Source organism: Megalobrama amblycephala, linkage group LG24, assembly GCF_018812025.1.
Source record: "Megalobrama amblycephala isolate DHTTF-2021 linkage group LG24, ASM1881202v1, whole genome shotgun sequence".
In the NCBI taxonomy this organism is placed as follows: domain Eukaryota; kingdom Metazoa; phylum Chordata; class Actinopteri; order Cypriniformes; family Xenocyprididae; genus Megalobrama; species Megalobrama amblycephala.
In genome coordinates this window covers 30145487-30171981 of record NC_063067.1, presented here as the reverse complement: position 1 = coordinate 30171981, position 26495 = coordinate 30145487, and the positions used below count along the sequence as shown (strand labels likewise).

The window sequence follows — 26495 nt, the reverse complement described above, 5'->3', positions numbered from 1 at the left end:
GAATTGATTGGATGGTTGTGGTTTGCGATTGATCAATCTCATGTGAGTGACAGGTTGCCCCGCCCTTGCGCCAGTAGGGAGAAGTAGTTTGATTTAAAAAGGCACTTTAATTAAAAAAAAAAAAAAAAAAAAAAAATCATTTATAATAAATACTGCAATATTCCATTAAACCAATAAGAAATGTCGCACCAGTAAGGAGGGGAAGTTCGTTATTTTGATTTAAAAAGGACACATGAATTTTAAACAAATCATAAATATTATAAACACAGCAATATTAAAAAAAAAGAAAGAAATGGCAATTTTGATTTCATTGTGACTGTAAAGTGCGGTCACATTTACAGTTGCTCAGCGAAATTATAATGGAGAATCCATGCGTTCAGGAATTTCGTGGGCATATTTCCCCTCAGATTTCGCAACAGGTTTAAATTTGTCACGCGTTAACCAACAGAGAGTTGACTGGCGTACAATTTTTTTTTCAGCAAAATTCCGCTGCCAAAAAAGGTCAATTTCCTGTTGTCAACCGTGGAACAAAGTATGAAGCACAGCCCACACACGTCACTTTCAAACCGTTGACCAACATGGCGAACCCGTTGCTAAACTAAACCTTTCGCCCTCATGTGAAATTCCCAATTCCAGATCGCGTGGATTCCTATTGAAATGACAGGATTCACCTGTTAATATTCAACAACCATGTAAATGTGACCAGACATTAAGGGTTATATATTAAATAAACAGAAATACAGGGCTTCTCTCAATAGAGTTATCAAACAAACAACTTTACTGGATTTGTAAAGCTACAAAGAAAAAAAAGGATAAAATGTCCATCAGAATGTGAGCAGAACATCTGTTGAAAAGTGTGGGGCAGACAATGCCCAGGTTTTATTTTATTCTCCAAAACATTTCAGCCAGAAAATAGTCTCTCTACAGCCTCAGGTACATCTTATTAATCATAACAAGCATTCAGAACATTTGCATTTCCATTTCCATGAATACACTATAAAATACTGAGAAGTATGTTACATCAACAGACATAAGAAATTCTTTAATACATTATGGATTCAATAAAATGAATTGTACAGAATTTACACACTCCTATTCGATTTGACTGTTCATAACAGAGTAAGACAATCTGTTGGAAGCTAATCGTGAAAGAAATAAACAAAAACATAAAATTAAGTTAAATCCTGCTCGATACGGTGGCATTTGAATGAGAAAAAGCAGAAAGGACAAACGGAAATAACAGTTATTAACCCATTAGCCGTGGCAGTGCACTGGACAATATTAGCTTAAAAATTCAATGACCCCTGGGTGCGAGAAGGTTATTATCATGTCTTGTACCCATGATGCACCTCTTCCTCAAGGCTCACACATGCTGCTGGTAACATATACAGACACCTTGGAGAAGTAGCTCGATACAGCCCTTCCATTTTAAATTAAATAAAATGTCCGTCTTTGTCTCTCCAGGACTATGGGTTTCCTGCACGTCCTCAGTCGTAATGCAGCGCCGTGTAGAATATTATCCAAACCACCTGCAAACAAACCCATACATTTATCAGACAATTAGATATCAGCTAACAAGCTGAATCAACCACCAGAACCAACAGGAATCACATCCCCCATTCCATTAATAATCAATTAAAACAATATTTTATGACTGTATTATTTGTGGTACTAAATTAATGTAATGTATGTTGATTAAAAAAAACAAAAACAAAAAAACAATGCTGTCTCCAGACAGGATGACTTCCTTCATTACAGTAAAATGAATAACATTTCATATCATGAGAATTTACTGGATATGTACCATGAATATACAGTCATATAAAAAAAGGAAAAGAAGTCTAAAACAGGCTTCATTCATCTTATGCGAAATGTAACTTTTATTTTGATTTCGGGATGATCTGTGACATTCCTTCATTAAAGGTGGGAATGCTCCTAATTTGCTTAATTTTACCTACCATGTAAAACTTAACTATAATAATTAATATTGAAGTATTTTCTTAAAATATTACACCACTCCACCCAATACACTACCATTCAAAAGTTTGGAATCAGTACATTTAAGAAAATTAACACTTTCAATCAGGACACATTAAAGGGTTAGTTCACCCAAAAATGAAAATTCTGTCATTAATTATTTACCCACACCCGTAAGACCTTCGTTCATCTTCGGAACACAAATTAAGATCTTTGTGATGAAATCACAAAAAGGTTTCTCGTCACTTCATACCATTAAGGCTGAACCACTGCAGTCACGTTGACTATTTTAACAATGTCTTTACAACTTCTCTGGACCTTGAATGTGGTAATTTTGTTGCTTTCTATGGGAGATAAAAAAAAAACCTCTCGTATTTTATCAAAAATATCTTAATGTGCGTTCTGAAGATGAACAAAGGTCTTAAGGATGTGGAACGACATGAGGGTGAGTAATTAATGACAGAAATGTCATTTTTGGGTGAACTAACCCTTTAAATTGATCAAAAGTGACAGTAAAGACATTTATAATGTTACAGATTTCTATTACAGATAAATGCTGTTCATTTGGACTTTCCATTCATCAAAGAATCCTAAAAAAATGTATTGCAGCACAACTGTTTTCAACATTGATAATCATAAAATCAGCATATTAGAATGATTTTTGAAAGATCATGTGACCCTAAAATCTGGAGTAATGATGGTGAAAATTCAGCTTTGATCACAGGAATAAATTAATTTTTTACAGTATATTCACATAGAAAACAGTTTTTAAATTGTAATAATATTTCACAATTTATTTTTTACTAAACACAAGAGACTTATTTCAATAACATTAAACATCTTATTGACCAAACATTTTTGAATGGTAGTGCAATGTTTCAGTTTTTAAAATTACAAAATACTTTAATGCTAATAGTGTAGACTGTACTCAACACAGGACCGACAAAGTTTCCAGATATATTTGTTCTACAGTTATCCTACTAAAGTTTATGCTCTGTAGCAGTGGTGGACAGTAAAAGAATCTTTACTTTGTTACTTCACTTAAAGTACAGATACTTGAAAATGTACTTAGAGTTTTTTATTTTTGGAAAATTTTATGTCACTACATTCCAAAGCATGATATACTTTTTACTCCACTACATTTCATAAAAACAAGTAATTCAAGAATGAACCTCACTGGTTCTTGCGGAAGCTCAAACGAACTGCATAACACATGAGAATTAACTTCATTGGTTCTTGCTGAAGCTCAAACGAGCTGCATAACACAAGAGAATGAACCTCATTGGTTCTTGCTGAAGCTTAAATGTGCTGCATAGCAAGAATGAACCTCATTGGTTCTTGCGGAAGTTCAAACGAGCTGTGTAGCACACAAGAATGAACCTCATTGGTTCTTGCTGAAGCTCAAACGTGCTTGCATAACAAGAATGAACCTCATTGGTTCTTGCGGAAGCTCAAACGAGCTGCGTAACACAAGAATGAACCTCATTGGTTCTTGCTGAAGCTCAAACGAGCTGCATAACACACGAGAATGAACCTCATTGGTTCTTACTGAAGCTCAAACGAGCTGCATAACACACGAGAATGAACCTCATTGGTTCTTGCGGAAGCTCAAACGTGCTGCATAACAAGAATGAACCTCATTGGTTCTTGCGGAAGCTCAAACGTGCTGAGTAACACAAGAATGAACCTCATTGGTTCTTGCTGAAGCTCAAACGTGCTGCATAACAAGAATGAACCTCATTGGTTCTTGCGGAAGCTCAAACGTGCTGAGTAACACACGAGAATGAACCTCATTGGTTCTTGCTGAAGCTCAAACGTGCTGCGTAACACAAGAATAAACCTCACTGGTTCTTGCGGAAGCTCAAACGAGCTGCATAACAAGAATGAACCTCATTGGTTCTTGCGGAAGCTCAAACGAGCTGCCTAACACAAGAATGAACCTCATTGGTTCTTGCTGAAGCTCAAACGAGCTGCATAACAAGAATGAACCTCATTGGTTCTTGCTGAAGCTCAAACGTGCTGCGTAACACAAGAATGAACCTCATTGATTCTTGCGGAAGCTCAAACGTGCTGCATAACAAGAATGAACCTCATTGGTTCTTGCGGAAGCTCAAACGAGCTGCCTAACACAAGAATGAACCTCATTGGTTCTTGCTGAAGCTCAAACGAGCTGCATAACACACGAGAATGAACCTCATTGGTTCTTGCTGAAGCTCAAATGTGCTGCATAACAAGAATGAACCTCATTGGTTCTTGCGGAAGCTCAAACGAGCTGTGTAGCACACGAGAATGAACCTCATTGGTTCTTGCTGAAGCTCAAACGTGCTGCATAACAAGAATGAACCTCATTGGTTCTTGCGGAAGCTCAAACGAGCTGCGTAACAAGAATGAACCTCATTGGTTCTTGCTGAAGCTCAAACGTGCTGCATAACAAGAATGAACCTCATTGGTTCTTGCGGAAGCTCAAACGTGCTGCATAACAAGAATGAACCTCATTGGTTCTTGCGGAAGCTCAAACGTGCTGCGTAACACAAGAATAAAGCTCACTGGTTCTTGCGGAAGCTCAAACGTGCTGAGTAACACATGAGAATGCAACCTCATTGGTTCTTGTGGAAGCTCAAACGTGCTGCGTAACACAAGAATAAACCTCACTGGTTCTTGCGGAAGCTCAAACGTGCTGAGTAACACATGAGAATGCACCTCATTGGTTCTTGCGGAAGCTCAAACGTGCTGCGTAACACAAGAATAAACCTCACTGGTTCTTGCGGAAGCTCAAACGTGCTGAGTAACACATGAGAATGCACCTCATTGGTTCTTGCGGAAGCTGCGTAACACTAGAATGAATCTCACTGGTTCTTGCTGAAGCTCAAACGTACTGCGTAACACATGAGAATGAACCTCATTGGTTCTTGTGGAAGCTCAAATGTGCTGCGTAACACATGAGAATGAACCTCATTGGTTCTTGTGGAAGCTCAAATGTGCTGCGTAACAAGAATGAACCTCATTGGTTCTTGCTGAAGCTCAAACGTGCTGCGTAACACACGAGAATGAACCTCATTGGTTCTTGCGGAGGCTCAAACGTGCTGAGTAACACTAGAATGAACCTCATTGGTTCTTGCGGAAGCTCAAACGAGCTGCGTAACACAAGAATGAACCTCATTGGTTCTTGCGGAGGCTCAAACGTGCTGAGTAACACTAGAATGAGCCTCATTGGTTCTTGCGGAAGCTCAAACGAGCTGCGTAACACGAGAATGAACCTCATTGGTTCTTGCTGAAGCTCAAATGTGCTGCATAACAAGAATGAACCTCATTGGTTCTTGCGGAAGTTCAAACGAGCTGCGTAACACACAAGAATGAACCTCATAGGTTCTTGCTGAAGCTCAAACGAGCTGCATAACACACGAGAATGAACCTCATTGGTTCTTGCGAAAGCTCAAACGAGCTGTGTAGCACACGAGAATGAACCTCATTGGTTCTTGCTGAAGCTCAAACGTGCTGCATAACAAAAATGAACCTCATTGGTTCTTACGGAAGCTCAAACGAGCTGCATAACACACGAGAATGAACCTCATTGGTTCTTGCTGAAGCTCAAACGAGCTGCATAACACACGAGAATGAACCTCATTGGTTCTTGCTGAAGCTCAAACGAGCTGCGTAACAAGAATGAACCTCACTGGTTCTTGCGGAAGCTCAAACGTGCTGCGTAACACAAGAATAAACCTCACTGGTTCTTGCTGAAGCTCAAACGTGCTGCGTAACACATGAGAATGAACCTCACTGGTTCTTGCGGAAGCTCAAACGAGCTGCATAACACACGAGAATGAACCTCATTGGTTCTTGCTGAAGCTCAAACGTGCTGCATAAGAATGAACCTCATTGGTTCTTGCGAAAGCTCAAACGAGCTGTGTAGCACATGAGAATGAACCTCATTGGTTCTTGTGGAAGCTCAAATGTGCTGCGTAACACAAGAATGAACCTCATTGGTTCTTGCTGAAGCTCAAACGTGCTGCGTAACAAGAATGAACCTCATTGGTTCTTGCTGAAGCTCAAACGTGCTGTGTAACACAAGAATGAACCTCATTGGTTCTTGCTGAAGCTCAAACGTGCTGCGTAACAAGAATGAACCTCATTGGTTCTTGCTGAAGCTCAAACGTGCTGCGTAACACAAGAATGAACCTCATTGGTTCTTGCTGAAGCTCAAACGTGCTGCGTAACACATGAGAATGAACCTCATTGGTTCTTGTGGAAGCTCAAACGTGCTGCGTAACACAAGAATGAACCTCATTGGTTCTTGCGGAAGTTCAAACGAGCTGCGTAACACACAAGAATGAACCTCATTGGTTCTTGCTGAAGCTCAAACGTGCTGCATAAGAATGAACCTCATTGGTTCTTGCGAAAGCTCAAACGAGCTGTGTAGCACACGAGAATGAACCTCATTGGTTCTTGCTGAAACTCAAACGTGCTGCATAACAAAAATGAACCTCATTGGTTCTTACGGAAGCTCAAACGAGCTGCATAACACACGAGAATGAACCTCATTGGTTCTTGCTGAAGCTCAAACGAGCTGCATAACACACGAGAATGAACCTCATTGGTTCTTGCTGAAGCTCAAACGAGCTGCATAACACACGAGAATGAACCTCATTGGTTCTTGCTGAAGCTCAAACGAGCTGCGTAACAAGAATGAACCTCACTGGTTCTTGCGGAAGCTCAAACGTGCTGCGTAACACATGAGAATGCACCTCATTGGTTCTTGCGGAAGCTGCGTAACACTAGAATGAATCTCACTGGTTCTTGCTGAAGCTCAAACGTGCTGCGTAACACATGAGAATGAACCTCACTGGTTCTTGCGGAAGCTCAAACGAGCTGCATAACACACGAGAATGAACCTCATTGGTTCTTGCTGAAGCTCAAACGTGCTGCATAAGAATGAACCTCATTGGTTCTTGCGAAAGCTCAAACGAGCTGTGTAGCACATGAGAATGAACCTCACTGGTTCTTGCTGAAGCTCAAACGAGCTGCATAACACACGAGAATGAACCTCATTGGTTCTTGCTGAAGCTCAAACGAGCTGCATAACACACGAGAATGAACCTCATTGGTTCTTGCTGAAGCTCAAACGAGCTGCGTAACACATGAGAATGAACCTCACTGGTTCTTGCGGAAGCTCAAACGTGCTGCGTAACACATGAGAATGAACCTCACTGGTTCTTATGGAAGCTCAAATGAGCTGCGTAACACACGAGAATGAACTGGTTCTCATGTCAAGCAAACATGCTTGAGCTTCTGTTTACCACAACTGATGTGCAAGTTGATGAATGTTTATTTGTGAATAAAAGCCTAAATTAAATCTGTTCATCATGTAAAGTGATTGAGTCTCTTCAGAAAATTTGGACTAAAGCTTTCAATTCATATGGATTAGTTTTACAATCTCTTTATGAACTTTTGAAACCGAAGTGTCAAAGTGTCAGTTGCGTAGCTGTCAACGGAGAGACAGAATTCACTCAAATTTTATTAAAAATATCTTCATTTGTGTTCCGAAGATAAACAAAGGTCTTACAGGATTGGAACGACATGAGGGTGAGAAATTAATGACAGACTTACAGAATTAACAACATTTTTTGATTTTTGAACTATTCCTTTAAATTGATCAAAAATAGGCTGATAAATATCAGCGACCAATCCATCGGTGCATCTCTACTGTATATTTTGTTATTTTCACTTGTTTGCACACTTGAATTCAGTAATTATCAGTAGTAGTTATCAGTTCATGACAAGTTTTGTTAATGATGTAAAACATTTTCTTATCAGTACATAAGTGTCTGCACAATCACCCCCCCCCCTCCATCCTATACTAGGATGGAGTATACAAAATAGTAAACAGTACATTGTACGTTTAATACACAAGTACATTAAAAATCAAGTACTTTTGTACTTCTACTCAAGTAAAATCGAAAAGGTCTACTGAATACTTTTTCCCCCGGTTTCACAGACAAGGCTTAAGCCTAGTCCCACACTAAAATGCATATTTGAGCCGTTTTAACTGAGAGCAAATTGCACTAAAATATCTTAAAATATATCAACGCCATTGTTTTGTCTCAAAATGCACACCAGTAATGTTTTTTTTTCTAAAGACACGTTTAAAAAAGCTGCCCCAATTGAACGAAGGCCTAATCCTGGCTTGTATCTGTACTTTTACTCAAGTACTTCATCCTCCACTGCTCTGTAGTATTAAAAAAAATTCACAGAAAATGTTCCATAATATTTTGGGTGACTCTATAAAGCATCAGTTCAAACACAGTATAACAGGTTTAGCAGGAGATAGCCAAAATATATGTACCAGAAACAAAGCAAATGAAGTCATGAATCCTTCTTTGGTGAGCTCCCATGTTCCTCCGTACTCCTCCTCATCCACCTGCTGAAAACTACTGAAGTACACGTACAGAACTCCTGCGTTGATTACACAGAATCTGAAGGAAACAAACACAGACAGACATTTATAATTCACGGATGATTTGATAAAGTGTTCAGTTTGAGGACGTCAGTACTCACATGGCTATACCCAGAAACCCTTTCAGAGGAGCGACACCCCAGATTACGCCCAATATGACAGCGATGATTTGTCGGAACCAGTAGACGACATCTAAAAACTCATCCTGAAATTTAAAAAAAACAAGGAACAATAGGTGGAAAAGTAAGAAAAGCATAAACATTTGTGTATTTTTCATTCTTTCCTTTTTAACGCCATCCCAGCTTCTATGGCTATATTCATGGTGAGAGCCAGGTTTAGGTTAAAAAAAAACCTTATGAATAAATTTGGATTTACTTTGTTAAAAACCTTTTCAAAAGTATTAACAGAATAAAACAAGTTCCTCAAAGGGGTTAGAAGAGTAAAACATGTTTAATGAACAATTGATTCTGACAAGATGAAGACTTTGGGAAATTTTCTCCTGAAAGTAAAAATATTGAGTGTGTATAAAGTGTATAAAACAGCAGTTTAGTTCTGATAAAACTAACAACTTCAAACTAACAAATCAGATCAGATCATTTATCCCAACCACACTTCTGTTTCTGTAGCACCACAGATACATTATAGATACACACATTTTATATATATAAAATGTGTGTATCTATAATGTATCTGTGGTGCTATATATAGCACATATATATATGCTATATGATAATACAGGGGGGCAGCGCAGCACACGCCAGCAGTAATCTCCTTTAAACAGTCCAATCCCTACATATGACACCTAAACCCGAACACAGTTCACCATTCACATACACGCGTCTGCTTCTGCTAGGACACATTATAGAAAACACATATACACATGTAGTAGCCTACATACATGACTGGAGCGTGAGATGTGAGTGTAAATCAGACCTTCTCGTCCCACACTGCTTTACAGCTGATGGCTTTGCTCCATGTGGGCTGCTTTACTCCTCCATTAACCACATGAACCTCCTCTTTCCGCTTTGAGCTGCTCGTCATGATGTTTCGTCTGTGTAAACACGATAAAACACGCGACCTGATGTTTAAAAGCCTTGATCCAAATTGTAAAATCTTCTACAAGCGTTCAGAACTGCTGCTTTTCGCCCCACATTGACACAGCTCAGGGAACTGACTCTGCGCATGCGCACCGAAGTCATGACCTTGCCATACCATCCAATGAGCGAATGCGACGTCTCAACGTTCGGCCAATGAGAACGCAGAACTGGTATCAGACGCATGCGTTTCGCCCTCTACAGGAAAGCGATAATTACTGCAATTTCAGAGAGCGTTAGTAAATGAATGAAGTGAAGGAGTTCAGCTCCGACTCATTTGCATATATTGTGTGTTTTTTTCATTACAAAGTAAAATAAGCATAGCAAATCATTGTATTTACAAGATCTAGATGTAAAAATAATTATATAAAAACTAGCAAATAACCTCTAGAGATAACAGGAATTGTGACGCAAATTAATACGTTAATGAATTAAACAATCGTTTTTCAGATTTTTTTTTTTTCTGAGATTTTATTGTTTCTTCAGGTAGGCTAAAGTTTCCAGTGTTGGACGAAATAGCCACGTGGCTCTTCTTGTTTCACAAAAAAACAAAAAAAAAAAACACGAAAAAACAAAAAACACGTTTTGTGTATTTTGTTCACTTAATAATTTTAAACAGCATGCTTAATAAAATTATGTTTAATGAAAAACTGTGTCTTTAATATTTTTTATTAGCTATGTAGAAAGCAACAAGATGGCAGTGATATATTGTGAATATAGAAAATATACCCTTAAATATACGGGCGTTATGCATAACAAGACTTTAAAAAATAACACCTCACGCGGTGTCGCGCTTCATATGACACAGCAATATCTAACCCCTATGAGCCTGTCAACCCAGGGCCGGAAGGGGGTGCCAGAGAGTTTAATAGAATTATTGACAATGCATTTTATTTTGATTGCCTTTATTTTAGCGCTGCTCAAGGTTGTGTGTTAACTAACTGAGATACTAATTAAATAAGTTTAAGGCTAAATAAATAAATAAAACATGAAGTAGGCTAGAGAATGTGGCATTTGTTTTTCATTCTGCTTTCTAAAGACTGGTCTGAAATCTTTCTAAAGATGATTATACGGCTATTAATCAAGATTATTCACTTCCTTGACTGCCCTTGTTTTGGTTTAAATGTATATTTATAGTAAAATGCATTATATAGGCTACATTTGAATTGCAATATGTATAGCCTACTCTAGTTGGTAGAGCTTAAAGGATTAGTTCACTTTCAAATAAACTTTTCCTGATAATTTACTCACCCCCATGTCATCCAAGATGTTCATGTCTTTCTTTCTTCAGTCCTTCAAACCTTAATCAGAAATTAAGGTTTTTGATGAAAACATTCCAGGATTTTTCTCCTTATAGTGGACTTCAATGGCCTCCAGACGGTTGAAGGTCAAAATTACAGTTTCATTGCAGCTTCAAAGGGCTTTAAACAATACCAGACAAGGAATAAGGGTCTTATCTAGAGAAACCATTGCTCATTTTCTAAAAAAAAAAAAAAAAAAAAAAATTGTTATACATTTTAACCAATTAAGACGTTCACCGCGCTCTCCCAGCTAATCAGGTGCCAGGACCTATAGTTCAAATTAAGAATACAAAAAAGGTCTGCACTCTAAAAAAAACTTTAATTGAAGTGCACAGGAGATAAGATGACAAACGTTTCGGCTCTTCACCTTCGTCAGTATAACAATTTCATTCACTCTCAATAGTAATATAGAAAATGCACTATAAATCCACAGGTGCTCACAATCATGATTATAGCAATCAGATAATCAGTCCACAAACTTCAGTTCAAGGTAGGTAGGTAATAGGTCACAATTAAAGAATGACAAGAGTAAATCACACAATCACACAGAATAGATCCTTCAAAAAAAAAAAAAAAAAAAAATAGACACCAGAATAGCTCCATCAAAAATAAATAAATAAATAAATGGGATACAATAGCACATCAGGCAACATAGCCATTCATAAACAATATCAATACCTACACAAGTGAGTACATACATTTTAACCATAAATGCTCATCTTGAACTAGCTCTCTTCTTCTTCTCTATTAGAATTCCGGCAGTGTAGACACTGCTAAGTGTATTACTGCCCTCCTCAGGTCAAAGTTTGAACTAAATTGTCATATGCAATATGCTAGTGCAAGTATATAACATTTAGTTCAAACTTTGACCTGTGGAGGGCAGTAATACATTTAGCAGCATCTACACTGCTGGAATTCTAATAGAGAAGAAGAAGAAGAAGAGAGCTAGTTCAAGATGAATATTTATGGTTAAAATGTATAAAAAAATGTTTTTTTCTTTAGAAAATGAGTGATCGTTTCGCTAGATATATATATGGACAAAAATCCTGGAATGTTTTCATCAAAAACCTTTATTTCTTTTCGACTGAAGAAAGAAAGACACAAACATCTTGGATGACATGGGGGTGAGTAAATTATCAGGAAATTTTCATTTGAAAGTGAACTAATCCTTTAAATGCAAAGTAAATATTTGTATAGGCTACTTCTCTTTTTTTTTTAGGATTAAAGCGTCTGTGAAATGAGTACATGTAAATATTTTAAACATAATATTTGCTTCATTGACAATATAAAAGCCAATCATTTCAACAACGCTGTCATGCTGTTGATGCACAGCTTAGAGTCTTTATACATGAAAAGAGCTGCCTTTACATTTAATAGGGTTGCACTCACAGTCACAAGCAACAATATGTTTCAAAAGCACTGTACCTACACCCCTTATTTCTGCAGCATTCATATTACCTCACTTGACCTTTGTAGCAAAGCCCTAACCACAGAAACAAGTTACACTAGCTTAACTGCTATTACTTCACTGTAATTTAAACTTCCCTCAAACTTTTTCACTCGTTTCTGTTCGCAGAAATAACTTTTCATTCATGACAATGAGTGATGCATTTCGTATCTTTGTGTATGAATGTTAATTACTCATCATTATCAGTTTATATTCATGAGCTGATCATCAGGGCTTCGGATGCCAGTGACGTATCCAGTCACATGACACTGCCGCTGGTGACGTGCGGCGTGAGTTTCTTTCCCCGTCTGTGTTTAACACACACTCTCACACACACTCGACTGGACATAAACAAGAGTGAAGGGCCTTTGTGTTACACTCATCACTGTATCCTCCAGCACAAGCTGACCTGAGTTGTATTTATTGTGTGTATGGCAGCTGAAGCTGCGCGCCTCTGACGGGATTTGGCTCGTGCGCGCGGGTGAGTTTGTGTTTGACTTTTATTGTTACACATCGACGTCACAATCTATCATTACAGCAGCTATACTGCACTGATACATTTAAAGTGACTGACTGCTGCTCTGTGAGTGAGTGAGGAGTTAGTGTGTGTGTGTGTAATGGCGACAGGAAGAAGGGGTGGAGATGTAGTTTGTGGTTATGGTTTTAAATATGTGATCATATTTCATAATATTAGTATTCATATACATTAAAGTTGATCAGTGGCACACGTGTGAGATCATACATCTAACAATATGTATGTGAATTACTAGTGTTGAGATCATGTTCAACTAATTTGCTTTTAATAGTTTCATCTTAAAGTTGAATTTATCAAGTTGGTTGGTTAATTATTCCTTTAATATTTCCAGATTAGTCAGTGATAACTAATTTGTATTAACTCTTATGTGATCAGAACTCAGAATATATTGCTGACACATTTTAGTCATGTTTAGTGAACAATATGGGGCAATATTTGGTCATTTTAAGATAATGGCATCGGCCAATAACTGAGCCAGATTGACCGATAAACAAAACAAATATTTGTCAGATTTTAGATATACCTGTAGTTTTCTTTATGGATGGTGCACATTGTCCGTTTTGAATTGTAAATGGGGAAAATGCTAAATTAATGTTATTATAAAATTTGACAAGTGTTTATTTAAATTTCCCATTTGTTATAGATCTTATTTGCTATCATCAAATTGTATTATTCATACATTTTCCTTAGTCCACCCTCCACTATAACATCAGTATCTGTCAGTATCAGTCATTTCAAAAGCAGTCACTTACTAGTGTCAAATGTATGAATGATCATCCACACTTAGAGGTGGCAAATTGTTTTCAGTAAGTCAAGTTTAGTAGTAAAAAATGAACATCAAGCGCATGAAGTCAGTTTCCTGTCCTGAAGCTCAAGGCTGTCTGTGGTGAACTTGCAGGCCCTGGTGTTTGCTTCAAGAAAAGTTTTAACACCTTCACGGGCCTTTCTTCCTCAGCAAAAGGTCATGGCCAATGTAAAAATGCATCTCAAAATGACTGTGACGCACAACTACGTAGTATTCAGAGCTATTACCTTGAAAACAGATTTGTATGTTAGGAATGACAGTCGCCTGAAAATATTTGGTTGTGCTGAACCTCTTGATATAATAGGCTTTGTTTTCATGTATTAACACTATTATCGTTCTTCTATGACTGTAGGAAGAAATAAAAACCCTAAATCATCAGTAAACTCTCAACACTTTTATGCCCAGTTAAAGGTTCTGTTAGAATGTCTTCCTTGTTTTACTTTCCTTTCCTTCTTCCCAGCTTCCAGGTGGGATTATTGCAAATCTGTCCCCTAACAAAACATGGAAGCGCTCCCTTCCCTTGAAATCAGGACAAGGGTTGCGGGTCCCTGCGCTGTGCGTTCTAGCGGCTCTGGTCTGGTCAGCAGGAGCTGGCATTGCACTGCCTCGCTGGTTAGGAGACTGTGATGTCAGCCATTTTAGGTTGGACAGCAGAGCGTGTGGTGTGCCGCCATTTTTTTCCCCTCACTCTTCCATTTTTAACTGAGCCTTAACACCTTAGGTGCTGGCGACATCGAATCTGTGCCACTTTGCATTTAAAAAGCCCAATGTTCATGGCACCTTTGGACTTATTATAATGACATTGGTGTAGTTGCATTTGTAATAATAACCAAACTGAGCAAAACATGACAAAAAGCCATACTATGCCACTTTTGGTCTATTTGACGAAGAGGTCTTATTTTCAAAGCAAACTGTCAGTAGAAAAAAACCCAAATCGGACTAACTTTTATGAAATCTCTACAATTTATTGACTGTTAAAAAATGCACGTTCATGTTAGCTGAAACACATTTTCATTTGAAAGTCAACATGCCATTCAGAATGAGGGGCTACGACCAGGGAATGAGGGAACGCCATGCTATTGACAATGAGTGATAACAACCACACCTATCTAACACAGCCTGAAATAAGATCAGGGCCTGCTCTCGCCACACGCAGCGTCCTGAAAAACAAGCCAGTGAGAGCCAGGGACCGAACGCCATCCATGGGTTGACCACTGCGTGTATTAGTGCGTTAATTCAGTGTGTATGTGAAACAGAGTTTTGTGTGTGTGTATGTGTGTGTGTGTGTGTGGGGGGGGTTGCCATGGGATAGTAACACACCAGTGGTGCTGACGACCCGTCTCCCTGCAGACTGGGCTGAACTTGTTGAAGGGGAGAGAGAGAGAGGGAATGGGGGAGGGGAGGTGAGCAGGCAAACTGACGGTGGGGTACATGTGTTTTCGCCAAAGCAAACGTAACAGATAGAGAATAGATTGTAACCCCAACTATACGAAGCCATGTTTATCAATGCATAACGCTGCCTCTAAAACATCCGCATGGCTAAGAATTGGTCAGTTTAGGCACTATTGTGTCACACAGGACATGTGATATTGTTTATTTACGTGTTCTCCGGGCAGAGAGACAAAGATGTTCTGTCTGAAGCCACAGGACGGTACTTGTCTGAATATATAGGCCGCAAACATTTGAAATAGTTTTTATTCATGCTTTTTAGTGTCAACAGATTTGTTTGCTCAAGGGTAAAGAAGATCAGCACTCTTGCAGACAGGTATGCATTACATTTAGGTATTGCCAAACAAGTCCATGACCCCAAAGTTATTTTATTAGCATGTCAGAATACTGGTTGATCAATATGTGGTTTTCAGTAACAAATTTGTAAATTTGTCCACTCAATATTGAATATTTTCTTGTATTGTCGGGTAATTTTTAAGCAAACAAATTGGCATACAATCCATTCGTTTTGTATGTTATAGTGCTTGTTCATGTATCCACAGCTTATTCGAGAGGCGCTCAACGCAAACGGCAGCTTGGCTCCCAGGTTGACCACTCGCTAAATAGCTCATGGTGGAACATTCCAGAGTCTTTGGAGTGAGCCAGAGAGGAGGAGGAGGAGGAGGAGGAGATGGGGGGGTAACGGCTCTGTGATTGTTGGATGAGGGTGAAAAAAGGGTGTGTGTGATGGGGGTAGGGATGGGGAATTGGTATCAAGGCAAAAAAAAATTCCTTGCTGAAACACCTCACTGCTTCCTGCAACAGTTAATGGCCCCTCCCCAACTTCCCAACACATGTGTACACACACGCTCGCACCTCAGACCAAACTTACTTGCCCTGCCCCCACACGTCTTCTCGTCCTCAGGGTCTGACCCACATGATGGATGTGAGGCCCGCCTACCGCACAACCCCTTTGTGTTGGTTATGTGACCCAGCAGTGTTGGCAGGGCCGTGCCCCTCATGCAAAACTGAATGGCAACACTGCAAGCTACAATGAAGGGCATTTCCATCTGGGAAAAACAGGAGATACGTGGCAGTGTGTTCTGTTTGCAAGGATGAACCCCTCACTTACCCTCCGACAAACACATGATCACCTAGAAGTACGCGATTTAGAATCTGCTATCTTTGCTTCTGGGCTCAGAACTTTTGAGGCAATAACTTGAGCCATATATGCCATGTGACTAATCACTCTGAAACTGCAGGAAAATTATATCATGACAATGGCAATTGTCTGATGCCACCAAAAGAACGTGCACAGCTCAAGATAGATGCTTGTGAAGTTTGGTACTACTGTGTGTTGTCAATAACATCAGACAGAAAAAATGAGAAAAAAAAGTATATTTTGCATCTTTAAGAGCCCTCTAAGTTGGGCACTGGAAAATCATAATCTAAACTAAAAAAAAAAGTGATTTATATGTTGCTTGGAAGAAGTTTTATGTAGTCAGAATACATGAATAATATTGAATGGCCATCAATGAAGAATATGTTTTGGGTCCAGATAGTGTAGTTACTGCATCTACCAGCAGGGGCTGACTAGACCATGTTAATAGACTAAACCAGGGGTATTCAATTACAGTTCCTAGAGGTCACATCTCTATATTTCCTTCCCAGTGGTGGTCTGGACAATACTTTTTTGGAATAGTTATACATTTCCATATGGGCAGCAGTAGTAAATACCCTCATCGTGAGCAGAAAATAAAGTTAACTTGTAATTTCAAAGTTTTAGTTGCTTTTCCTTGCCCTACAAATTTCCCCAATTATAACATTATTTATTATGAAATGCTCTTAACATGCTGATGAATAAAACTAAATGTAGATGAAAAAAATGAGCTTGATCTCATGAAAGTGCATATCAATAGCATGAATTTATGTTTGTATTTGGCGTGCTATTTATATGCAGAAATTACTTTTTTTGTGCGTTTGATACGCATGTGTTTTACGTGCATAGGATATGCATTTTTCGTGTACATATAATATGCACTTAACCCACACCACCAATCCTACACAAGGGGTTAACGTATCATATATGCACGTAAAAAGTAATATCTGTGTATAAATAGCACGCCAAATACAAACATAAATTCATGCTATAGATACATAATACTAGGAGATCGGGTTGGAAAAATGTTGTCAAAAAACTTGTTTATTTGAATGGTCGTAGTCATATATGTATGACAGATAAATAATTGTATTTGCTGCATTCTCATTTTCTGCAGTGTTTTAGCGAAAGCATTAATCTATTTTGCTGTTCAAAATAACTGCATCATCTGCAGCTCTTAATGTGGCGCTTTATGTCTATAACGTGAGAGAGAAGCAATGCCAAATGTTTATTACCATAAACTAGCCTGAGGGCTTGTGGTGTGTACCGCTCTGTTGTTTTGACACGCTGCTCACTTTAAACTGTAGAAACGGTAAAATGGTGCTACCGTTGTCATTATGTTGGCCTACTTTTTGAGGATCACTGGACTAAACCATTCCTTGTCCTTATATAATATGGTAGAATTGGGTAAAGTTGTAGTACTCCCAGAAGACTTTTCACTATTCACTATTTGTGACCCACTAAACCCCTTTATGTTTGAGGGTTAACTTGCAGCTAAGAAACTGTGCTGCCCTGTTCTTGGGTGTCTGCTTGCTGCAGTCAAATATTAGTGAATTTGAGAGAAGTGTCCCAAATATCTAGCAGTTGTTAACAAGCCATTAGAAGCAAAAATGAACTGCAGTGGCTTTTTTTTTTTTTTTTTAGTTTGGTGAATACACTGTTGAACTTAATTGTTGAAATGAAATGTTTTTTTCTGACTTTTTTTGTTTGTATCATTAGATCAGGTTTGATTGATAGTATGCCATTCACTTAAACTACAGAAGTGAAAAGTGGGGTGTGATGGGTTGTGAGAACTCTACGTAAACTGAATGAGAGGCTGTAAAAGGTTCTTTGAAAGTGGCTCAGCCATCAAGAGACAGACAAAGCAGCTCTTCTCTTTCAGTGGGAAAAACAGTTAGGCCAATAGGCAGTTTCTTTATGTTAGTATAATAACTAAATTGATCTTGAATTCTGTGGTTGTTAAATGCTGTTGTTTTTTGTCTTTACAGATTGTTGTTCTGATGCCTGATACACATTGCCGTTAAGGACACAGAATACTTTATAATGGACTGATGATCATGTCCATCACCAAGTTATCAGTGGATGTTCTATAAGAGCAGGATAACCTTAAGTAATTGGAATCTCACTGGAGACTTAAGTAGACAAAACCATGGCTAGCAAGAGGAAGTCCACCGTTCCATGCATGATTCCTATAAAAACCATGCATCTGCAGGATGACTTTCAACGGGACAGACTGTCCCCTCCAACCAAGGATATTGGCTTTTCCTTCAGGGAGGAAACAAGTGCAAAAGGCAGTGAAAGTTTGGGTGAGTCCTCTGGGCAAGAAGCAGGTGATATCCATAAAGATGGCGGCATTTACACTTGTAAGCCATGTAACTTTGAGACACAGGACCTAAATCTTTTCCTTGATCATGTCTACAGTGGGCACCCAGATTTCCGAATTGACCCCTGTTTTCTTTGTGTGGATTGTGGGATAAGTGCTGCAAAATTTGAGGGCTTAGCTCTGCACAATGCCCGTGTCCATCCCAGTACACTAACCACCACACTTCAGCTCAAAAAGAAGGACAACAGGATCATGGTAGAGCAGAGTCTTTGCATGGAACCTTGTGAAAGCACTAGCTCTAAAGAAACGGAGATATCCATAACCAAGACACCAATCATGAAAATGCTGAAGGGTAAATCAGAACCCAAAAGGATTGTTGTTTCCCACCCTGCCACTGATGACCCTCCACCCTCTATTACTAAAGCGGTGGGGAAAAATGACTCTCCTGCAGTTACAGTCACCCATGTGCCCACTATTGTGCACAGTGGAGCAACCAGCAAAGTTGCTCTGCCATCAGCCATACAGATTGTTAATGGCTCTGGGGCTTTACCCATGCTGAAGACGGCTGTTACACAAGTTGTGTCTGTTGTGCAGAACACAAGTCTCAATCAGCACTCTGCTCCAGTCTCCTCATCCCACTCCTCTTCAGCCTCTTCATCATCAAGTACTAAGAATCTTCCAAAAGTGATGATCCCTCTCAGCAGCATTCCTACCTATAATGCATCCATGGACAATAGCAGTTTCTTAAAGACATCCTTTAGCAAGTTCCCTTATCCAACCAAGGCTGAGCTTTGCTACCTTACTGTTGTCACCAAGTATCCTGAGGAGCAGATCAAGATCTGGTTCACAGCACAGAGGCTAAAACAAGGAATCAGCTGGTCTCCTGAGGAAATAGAAGATGCCCGCAGAAAAATGTTCAATACAATCATACAGGCAGCACCTTCCATTGGCCAGCAGCAACGTCAGACCCACCACACTGCTACTCAGCCAACTATCACAGTTCTGGGTACAACTGCCATCCCTCACATCTTGCAAGGTAGCCTGGTTGGACAAGGAGGGGTGATTGTCACCCAACCAATGATGGCTAATGGAATTCAGGTCAGCAGTGCCCCTGTTGCACTAGCGGTCACACCCAAACCTCAGGCTGCTGCAAAACCTATGATGCAGGCCAGACCTGCTGCAGCCCTGGTAGCTGATAAAGGAATCAGCATGGTTTTAGGCACTGTTGGTAGCAGTAGTAGTGGAAATTGCAGTAGTAGCAGCAGTGCTAGTGCTAGCAGCAGTTCAAGCAGTATTAGTAGTACTAGCAGCTTATGTAGCCAGGCTAGTGTAATCAGTGTTGGTGGAAGTAGCACTGCAAAGTCGAAATAGCAACAGCAATGTGAAGGTCAGTACACCAGGTACTAATGGCACTTGCATTCAGAGCAACGGTAATATTGTGAAAAGTGAGGGTAAAGGCAATTCTGAGGCTAAAAGCAACATTAACGGCAAGAACAATATTCTGTCTGCCAGTACCACTCCAACCACTACCTTGGCATCTACAACTACAACAGATAGCACAATACCAAGTAAATCAGACTCCCCATGTCCTGTCTCTATGAACTCTCGTATTTTCTCCTCCAATAACTTCCTGGACCCCAGCTTTAACAAAACCAAAAAGTCCCAGGGACAGCTGGCAGCCCTAAAGGAGAGCTTCCTTGTTAACCAGTTTCCTAATCAAGAGGAAGTAGACAGACTTATAAGCCTAACTGGTTTGTCTGTGCGTGAAGTACGAAAATGGTTCAGTGACCGCCGCTATCACTTCCGGAATCTGAAGGGCTCAAGGTCAAGTGGCAGTGGTCAAACTGTTACAGCTAGTGGTAGCATTTCCCAGCTTGATACACTTGCTGCTGTAGACCTGTCAGAAAACAGTTCAACCCCGGAGAGGCCCAAAACTCCCCAGCAGTCACCTCTCAGCCCCTCACAAACATCATCACCACCAACTCCCACACGGCGTCCTCCACGACCCCCATCACCAGATTTCACGGCTATACGGTACAAGGAGCGAGAGCCTCATCAGGTTCGTGCTTTGGAATCCAGCTTTGCACAGGACCCAGATCCATCTAGTGAAGAAGTTGACCGGTTAAGAGCAGAAACCAAGATGACTCGCCGCGAGATCCATGGTTGGTTTGCTGAGCGGCGAAGGAGGGTAGCAGCAGAGAAGAAGAAAGAGGAAGCTGAGAAGGCAGAAAGGGAAGATGATGATACAGTGGGAGAGGAAGAGGGGGATGGAATAAAAAAGGAAAAAACAAGCAATGAGGAGACACATGAAGCTGAAGATTCCTCCATAGAAACACAAGTCAAAGAGGAGAAACTAAGGGATGAGACCGGTACTGAGCCAAAAGTTAACCCTATCAAGATCAATCTCAAAATGCTGAAAGTTACTGAATCTAATGGAAAAGGTGAGCCTGAGGGAAATCAACTGATTGAAGCTACCAAGATGCCACAATCTATCTCTCAGACTTCCCCATACCGAGGTAAAAAAACACCTGAACAGCTCCACCTGCTGAAGCAAGTCTTTGCACGCACCCACTGGCCCAGCAGTCCCCAGTACAATGAACTGATAGCTAAAACGGGTCTACCACGACCAGAGGTAGTACGTTGGTTTGGAGATTGCCGCTATGTCCTGAAGAATGGTCAGCTCAAGTGGCTTGAGAGTTACCAGACCATGGTAGATGAGGAAGACTTTCAGAAAGCCAGTATTAGTGTTCTAAAGGAGCACCTAGACACACATGGTAAACTAGATGAGACTAAGTTGGAGGAGATTGCCAAGTCAAGTGGGTTAGGTGAAGAGTCAATACGGCGGTGGTTTGCAAATAAGACCCCGCTTTTATTGGAGGAAAGGAACTCTGAGAACACAGGAAGTGTGATGACTGGGTCATCATCTGCAACCCCAACTGAAGCTGCTCTAACGTCACAGAATCCAGACCATGAAGATTTAAAGGTGGGGCAGTCAGGAAGCAGCCTAATCTCAAAGGATCAAACCGTAGAGTCAACAATTGAAATATCAACAAATACTAACAAGGTGATTCATTTTCTGCCAACTTAGCCATCAATTGAATTACATTGTAGCTTATTTGAGGATGGGTGAATCGGAGGGATTAAAAGAAATTAGCCCTCAGATTGTGTCCATTATAAAGTCATTCTTGTTTAATGCTGTTTGTTTTTTTGCAGAGTCTGACTGAGGAGGAGAGTTTATGCATGAATGGATGTAAAGAGATATCAGCCTACGGGATTACAGCACATGTGACCTTTATTTGAAGGCTTTTTTTTTTTTTTTTTTTTTTTTAAATGTCAGATGAAACTTTAACAGGAGCACTGGAGGATACCTCTGCAAAAAAATTTCTTCTATAATGAACATTTTCTTTTTCACCCAAGAATTACTAGCTGTCCCACTGTTCAAGACATGGTGTGGATTGTTGAAGGTCAGGATACACCCCTTCACCAGCCAGCTGCTTTTTCTATTTGGATAGAATAGAGGGGAAAACAGACATTGGCTTTGAGAAGCGAGACGCCCAAGTTGAAGTCCAGAGTTTTTCTTGGATGTGTATTTCTTTCTTTCTACTACTTCTGGAGAGGAATTGCCATTTTTAGGGAAATTATGGTGTATGAAGCGTAAACTGCACAGCTCTCATTGAGCCCTTTTGTAATTCTTAAAATATGACTTGACATAATTGCACCTCAGAGAGGTTAAGTTGTGTGCTGTAGGTGAGCATCAATACCACAGCACATTTTTTTTCTGAAATTTCATTGAAAGTAAAAGAAAACTGTAAAATCATGATAGATTCACCAGTGTGAACGCTTAGGCTTGTATGATTTTTACAAATATTATTTGCAAAATAAATTTAATAAAAAAAGGTCATGGATTTTCAGGCTTGGAAAAAAAAAAAAAATCACTTTTTCATTGTTGAATAAGTACTTTATTCTCAGGCTTGATTATGTTTCATATGAAAAGCAAAATTAAAATGTGTACTTCCTCCAATATAGCATAGGCACATTACAGAAAAGGCTTGGTTTGTAAATAAGAACATTGGTAACAAAACACTGATGCAAGAAAGCATAGAAAAAGGCATACATGTCCAACAGGGGATCTTTCGTTGATGTATATATGTATACATACACCAAGGCACATGAATGATGATGCAAGGAATTAGCAGAAACTAATTTACAGACTGGAGAAGGGCTACAGAAGTTTCAGGGAAAGGGATTTAACACTCAAAAGTAATTGAGGGAATGTTGGCTAATTAGGAATAAATGCAGGTGAATTCCCTCTGAAGAGGTTTGGCCTTGACTTTTCTTCAAAACTCAGGAAGTGATTATGGTCCCTGTGTCTTTCTGTAATATTTCTAGATTGAAAAATTGTTGTACACTAAACCACAGAGACAGACTGGGGGGGGATGGGGGAATGACAGAATTTATGCATGCATCCGAAGACGCAAGCCCGTTACACATACCTCCAAGTTAATGTCCCTCTTCTCCAATTTTCAATGTTATTAACACTTCTGCATATGCTCAATCAGGGGAACATACAACAATGTTACAATATAACTTTGGGAGTAAACTTCTGGAGCATCTTTCAGACTTTGATGCACAGAACCAAATAAATACTGACAAAAGCGCCATAATTTTACAGCCAAAAGGCAAAAAAAAAAAAAAAAAAAAAAAAAAAAAATTCTAAAAAGGTGGGGCTGCAAAGCACAAAGCAGCCTCTGCATAGTCACCTTGCTCCATAAAAATGCACCTGGTCCCCATGATCACATGGAGAGCCAGGTAAAGCATCGGTGATGGAAAAAAAAAAAAAATAATACAACAGCATCGCAATGGCTTCTGTATGTGGTTGTTGGAGACTGAATGATTTTCAGAACTACATGGCATGTGTATATGTGTGCAGATCAGTAACATCTCAACCTCTACTGGCTAAACAAGAGAACTGCATGAAACTTTTATCAGAGCTACAATAAATATGGCCTTGTTTTTACTGTACATCCACTGTAAATACTGAGGTTTAGCAGTCTTAGCCGGTTTATCAATTAATGACAACCTGTGTTAGAGCAATACTATGGCATAATGCAAAACTAAATGACTGCTTGGCACAGGGTATACATCAAAAGAAGGAATGACCAAAAATGCCCTCACTCTTATCCACAGTAGGGGGTTAAAAAACAAAACAAAACAAAAAAAACATTATGTCCTTTTTTCCCCTGTAAATATTCAACATTCAGTGAGTTCTAGTAACCCAATGTACTGAGACAAAAGTATTTGGTCCCAATTTCTTGTTTATACCACCTGCACAGTCTACCTTTGGCTTTCTTTAAACAGATACCATGGCTAACACACTACGAAAGGTACTAAATCACACATAACATTTCCTCCCTATTTGATCTGATAAGACAACACATAATAAAAAGCCTTCAGGAACAAGACATTTCAATTGCTAAAATGGAGGAACAGTAAATGATAAATCACAGAAATGGTTTTAGAGGGATAAAATGTTCTGAAATGAGATGGTCCAAGTTCTGTTCTGTAAACTAAATACACAACATTTCCAAAGCTCCCATAGCCTAAAAACCCCACCTGAGCTGTTTGTGAATTAAAGTCCACCCGTGCAGACTGGAAAAACATAAAACGAGGAGAGTGATATTGCTCTATGGTCACTTGATAACTTCATAACTTTATTTTAAAACAAAATAAAGGCTGTTCTTGAGTTAAACGTTGAAGAATGTGTTCCTGAAGCTTAGACGGCGACTACTTCAATGAGATCTGCCATCTGCCTGCCTAAAAAAAAAATAAACAAGAACATGTGCATCCTGGGACACATCAAACACTTCAGTCCATCAAGTCGGACAGAGGGAAGAGAAAGCATGAGAAACGCAATTAAAAAGGCCAAGCCCTCATGTTAGAAACATACTCGTATAGAAAAAAAAAAACAATAACATTATGAAAGTTTAAAACAGACGTTTAAATAATAAAAATAATCAATCTGAAATGAAATAAAAATGTGGAGTGAGAGGCTCTTTGAGAGCAGATCAGCTGCAACGCTTTTCTAACTGACAGCAAAATGGGGCACACACACACACATTTATATATTTATATATAAGCCAGAGACAGAGTAAAGAAAAGTATTATTACTCCATAAATGTTAACCTGGAATCGGTTTCAAAGTGATGAATGATACAGCCCCCACTCAATTGTGAAACACTGGCCCTGTCCTCGAGTCTCGCGCTGTATCAGAACACCCCTGTCCCTTTCGCCGCAGGTTCAGATTGTAGCTAAGCAGATATTTGTTCATTTCTGTCCGTGAGCGAAGGCTCCATTCACGCCCCGTTAGTCCCTCTGCCACTCACACGGCCCTGAGCGGGAGAGAGTCGCAGAGAGAGGGAGATCTGTCCAAAAACGCTGGCGATTTCCATAGAAACGGGTTTCACGGCAGTCCTTGACATCATCAGCTCTGAAGGAACCTTGTCGCTGGCCTTGCGTCTGCTCTGTCCATCTGTCGTACGCTCAGCCGGTCGTTTACGCACGGTTGTCGGCGCTGACGCGAGCCCTGCGAAGCCTACGAGGGAAAAGAGATTCAAATGTAACCACTTTTGATCATATTTGGTCCACGTCGCAGCTTTCTTTTGCCAAGAACCACCAACTCAGACAGGAAGAGCCCATCTCAAGTAATTCAACCAGCCACAGTTGATAATAGATTTTCAGAATTTAAATGTGCTGTTCTATAGAGTGGTGCAGGGATGATGTATTTTTGTAGACCAAAACCCAGAAACGAGTTGCATTTTAGCACGTTCTGGGTTTTTTGAATGGGTTTTTGGGTCAGTGCTTGAAATAAGGTCTGTGGTGAAAACAAGCTCGAGGTGTTTTCACATTTTATTCCACGGCAAAAAAACACATCAGTAAAACCCTCTTGTGATTTTTCAAAAGCTATTACTTGTCCTGAAAAAGACGGTTGCTTACAAATGTCTAAATGAGACTATAGAGGTTGTACTCACTGGCATTAGTCGCTTTCATAGTCTTGTTGGGTTTATAAATCGCTCTTGCAAACTACTATAACTCTAAAATGTTTTTAAGACTGAAAGAATTGTCGGAAGCTTAATTATGGTGATGCTGAAGTCATGTGACCGTGGTGTAATTCGTTTATAACCTAAGTTTAGCTTTTGACTTCTGCCGATTATATTCAGGCTTCAAAATTCATTGTGATGATGATCATGATAAACAAAACATGTAAGAATAATAAGTTGTCGGTCATAGACTTTATTTTCTGCAATAATCCAAAATATCCCATATCCCTGCTCCACTCTATTACCAACTGTGATAACACTGATTTCAGAATTATCTGCATTAAACGTCAAACAGAAATGGCAATTTACAGGCCCGTTCCTGTTTTGTGGGCATTTTTAGCCACTATAAGCTGCAAAGTGGACCAGCTTATGGACTGCAAACTAATATTTACTACAACTATGTTATTCATCATCTTAAAGTTATCATCTTAAAGCATAAAATGAAAATTGCATGTTAAATGCATGTTATTGAGCTTATCTTGAATTTAACATCAAAATGTCATAACTCGATCTTCCATCTTCTCTGATGTATGCTGAACTTCTCCAATCATTTAGTCTTGCCCCTTTCTTACAATTGACTGCAAGCTCGCATCCAGATCTGCCTCCATAGAGTACCTCAGAGATGATGTGTTTTTGTATGCAAAACCCAGAAGTGAGTTAGCATTTTAGGACTTCTGGTTCCATCGCCCTAAAGTCTATGGATTTTTTTAATGGGTTTTTGCTAAATCGCCTGAGAAAAGGTCTGTGGTTAACAAAGCCTCTAAATATTTTCACATTTTGATCTATGACATAAAACACACCAGTTATAAACCACTAGTGATCTATTTTTTTTTTTTTTTTTTTTTTTTTTTTAACCTTTATTGTGTCTTAAAAACAGC

At 39.4% G+C, this 26495-nt stretch overlaps 3 protein-coding genes across 8 annotated transcripts in view; 1 reads left to right on the top strand and 2 right to left on the bottom strand.

Moving 5' to 3' along the window:
• Positions 1-847: 847 nt before the first annotated feature.
• Positions 848-9690, bottom strand: rab5if (RAB5 interacting factor). The gene is made up of 4 exons (XM_048178533.1): positions 9362-9690; positions 8530-8633; positions 8318-8447; positions 848-1529 (listed from the first exon to the last, which is right to left on the bottom strand). The coding sequence occupies exons 1-4, from the start codon at positions 9467-9469 to the stop codon at positions 1488-1490; spliced, it is 384 nt and encodes a 127-aa protein (XP_048034490.1). The 5' UTR covers positions 9470-9690; the 3' UTR covers positions 848-1487.
• A 2854-nt stretch (positions 9691-12544) lies between these two features.
• On the top strand, positions 12545-23254 carry zhx3b (zinc fingers and homeoboxes 3b). Its single transcript, XM_048178360.1, is given in 4 exon segments — positions 12545-12751; positions 18186-19885; positions 19887-21584; positions 21734-23254. Coding segments are annotated over 3 exon segments (3324 nt in total). The 5' UTR covers positions 12545-12751; positions 18186-18346; the 3' UTR covers positions 21821-23254.
• Positions 23255-24205: 951 nt separating this feature from the next.
• Positions 24206-26495, bottom strand: part of plcg1 (phospholipase C, gamma 1) — a 65914-nt gene continuing 63624 nt past the window's right edge. For all 6 annotated transcript variants that reach the window (XM_048178358.1, XM_048178353.1, XM_048178355.1 and 3 more), the window contains exon 33: positions 24206-25112. In XM_048178358.1, the coding sequence (XP_048034315.1) occupies positions 25073-25112 (40 nt within the window). In that variant the 3' untranslated portion in view covers positions 24206-25072. The remainder of the gene's footprint in view (positions 25113-26495) is intronic.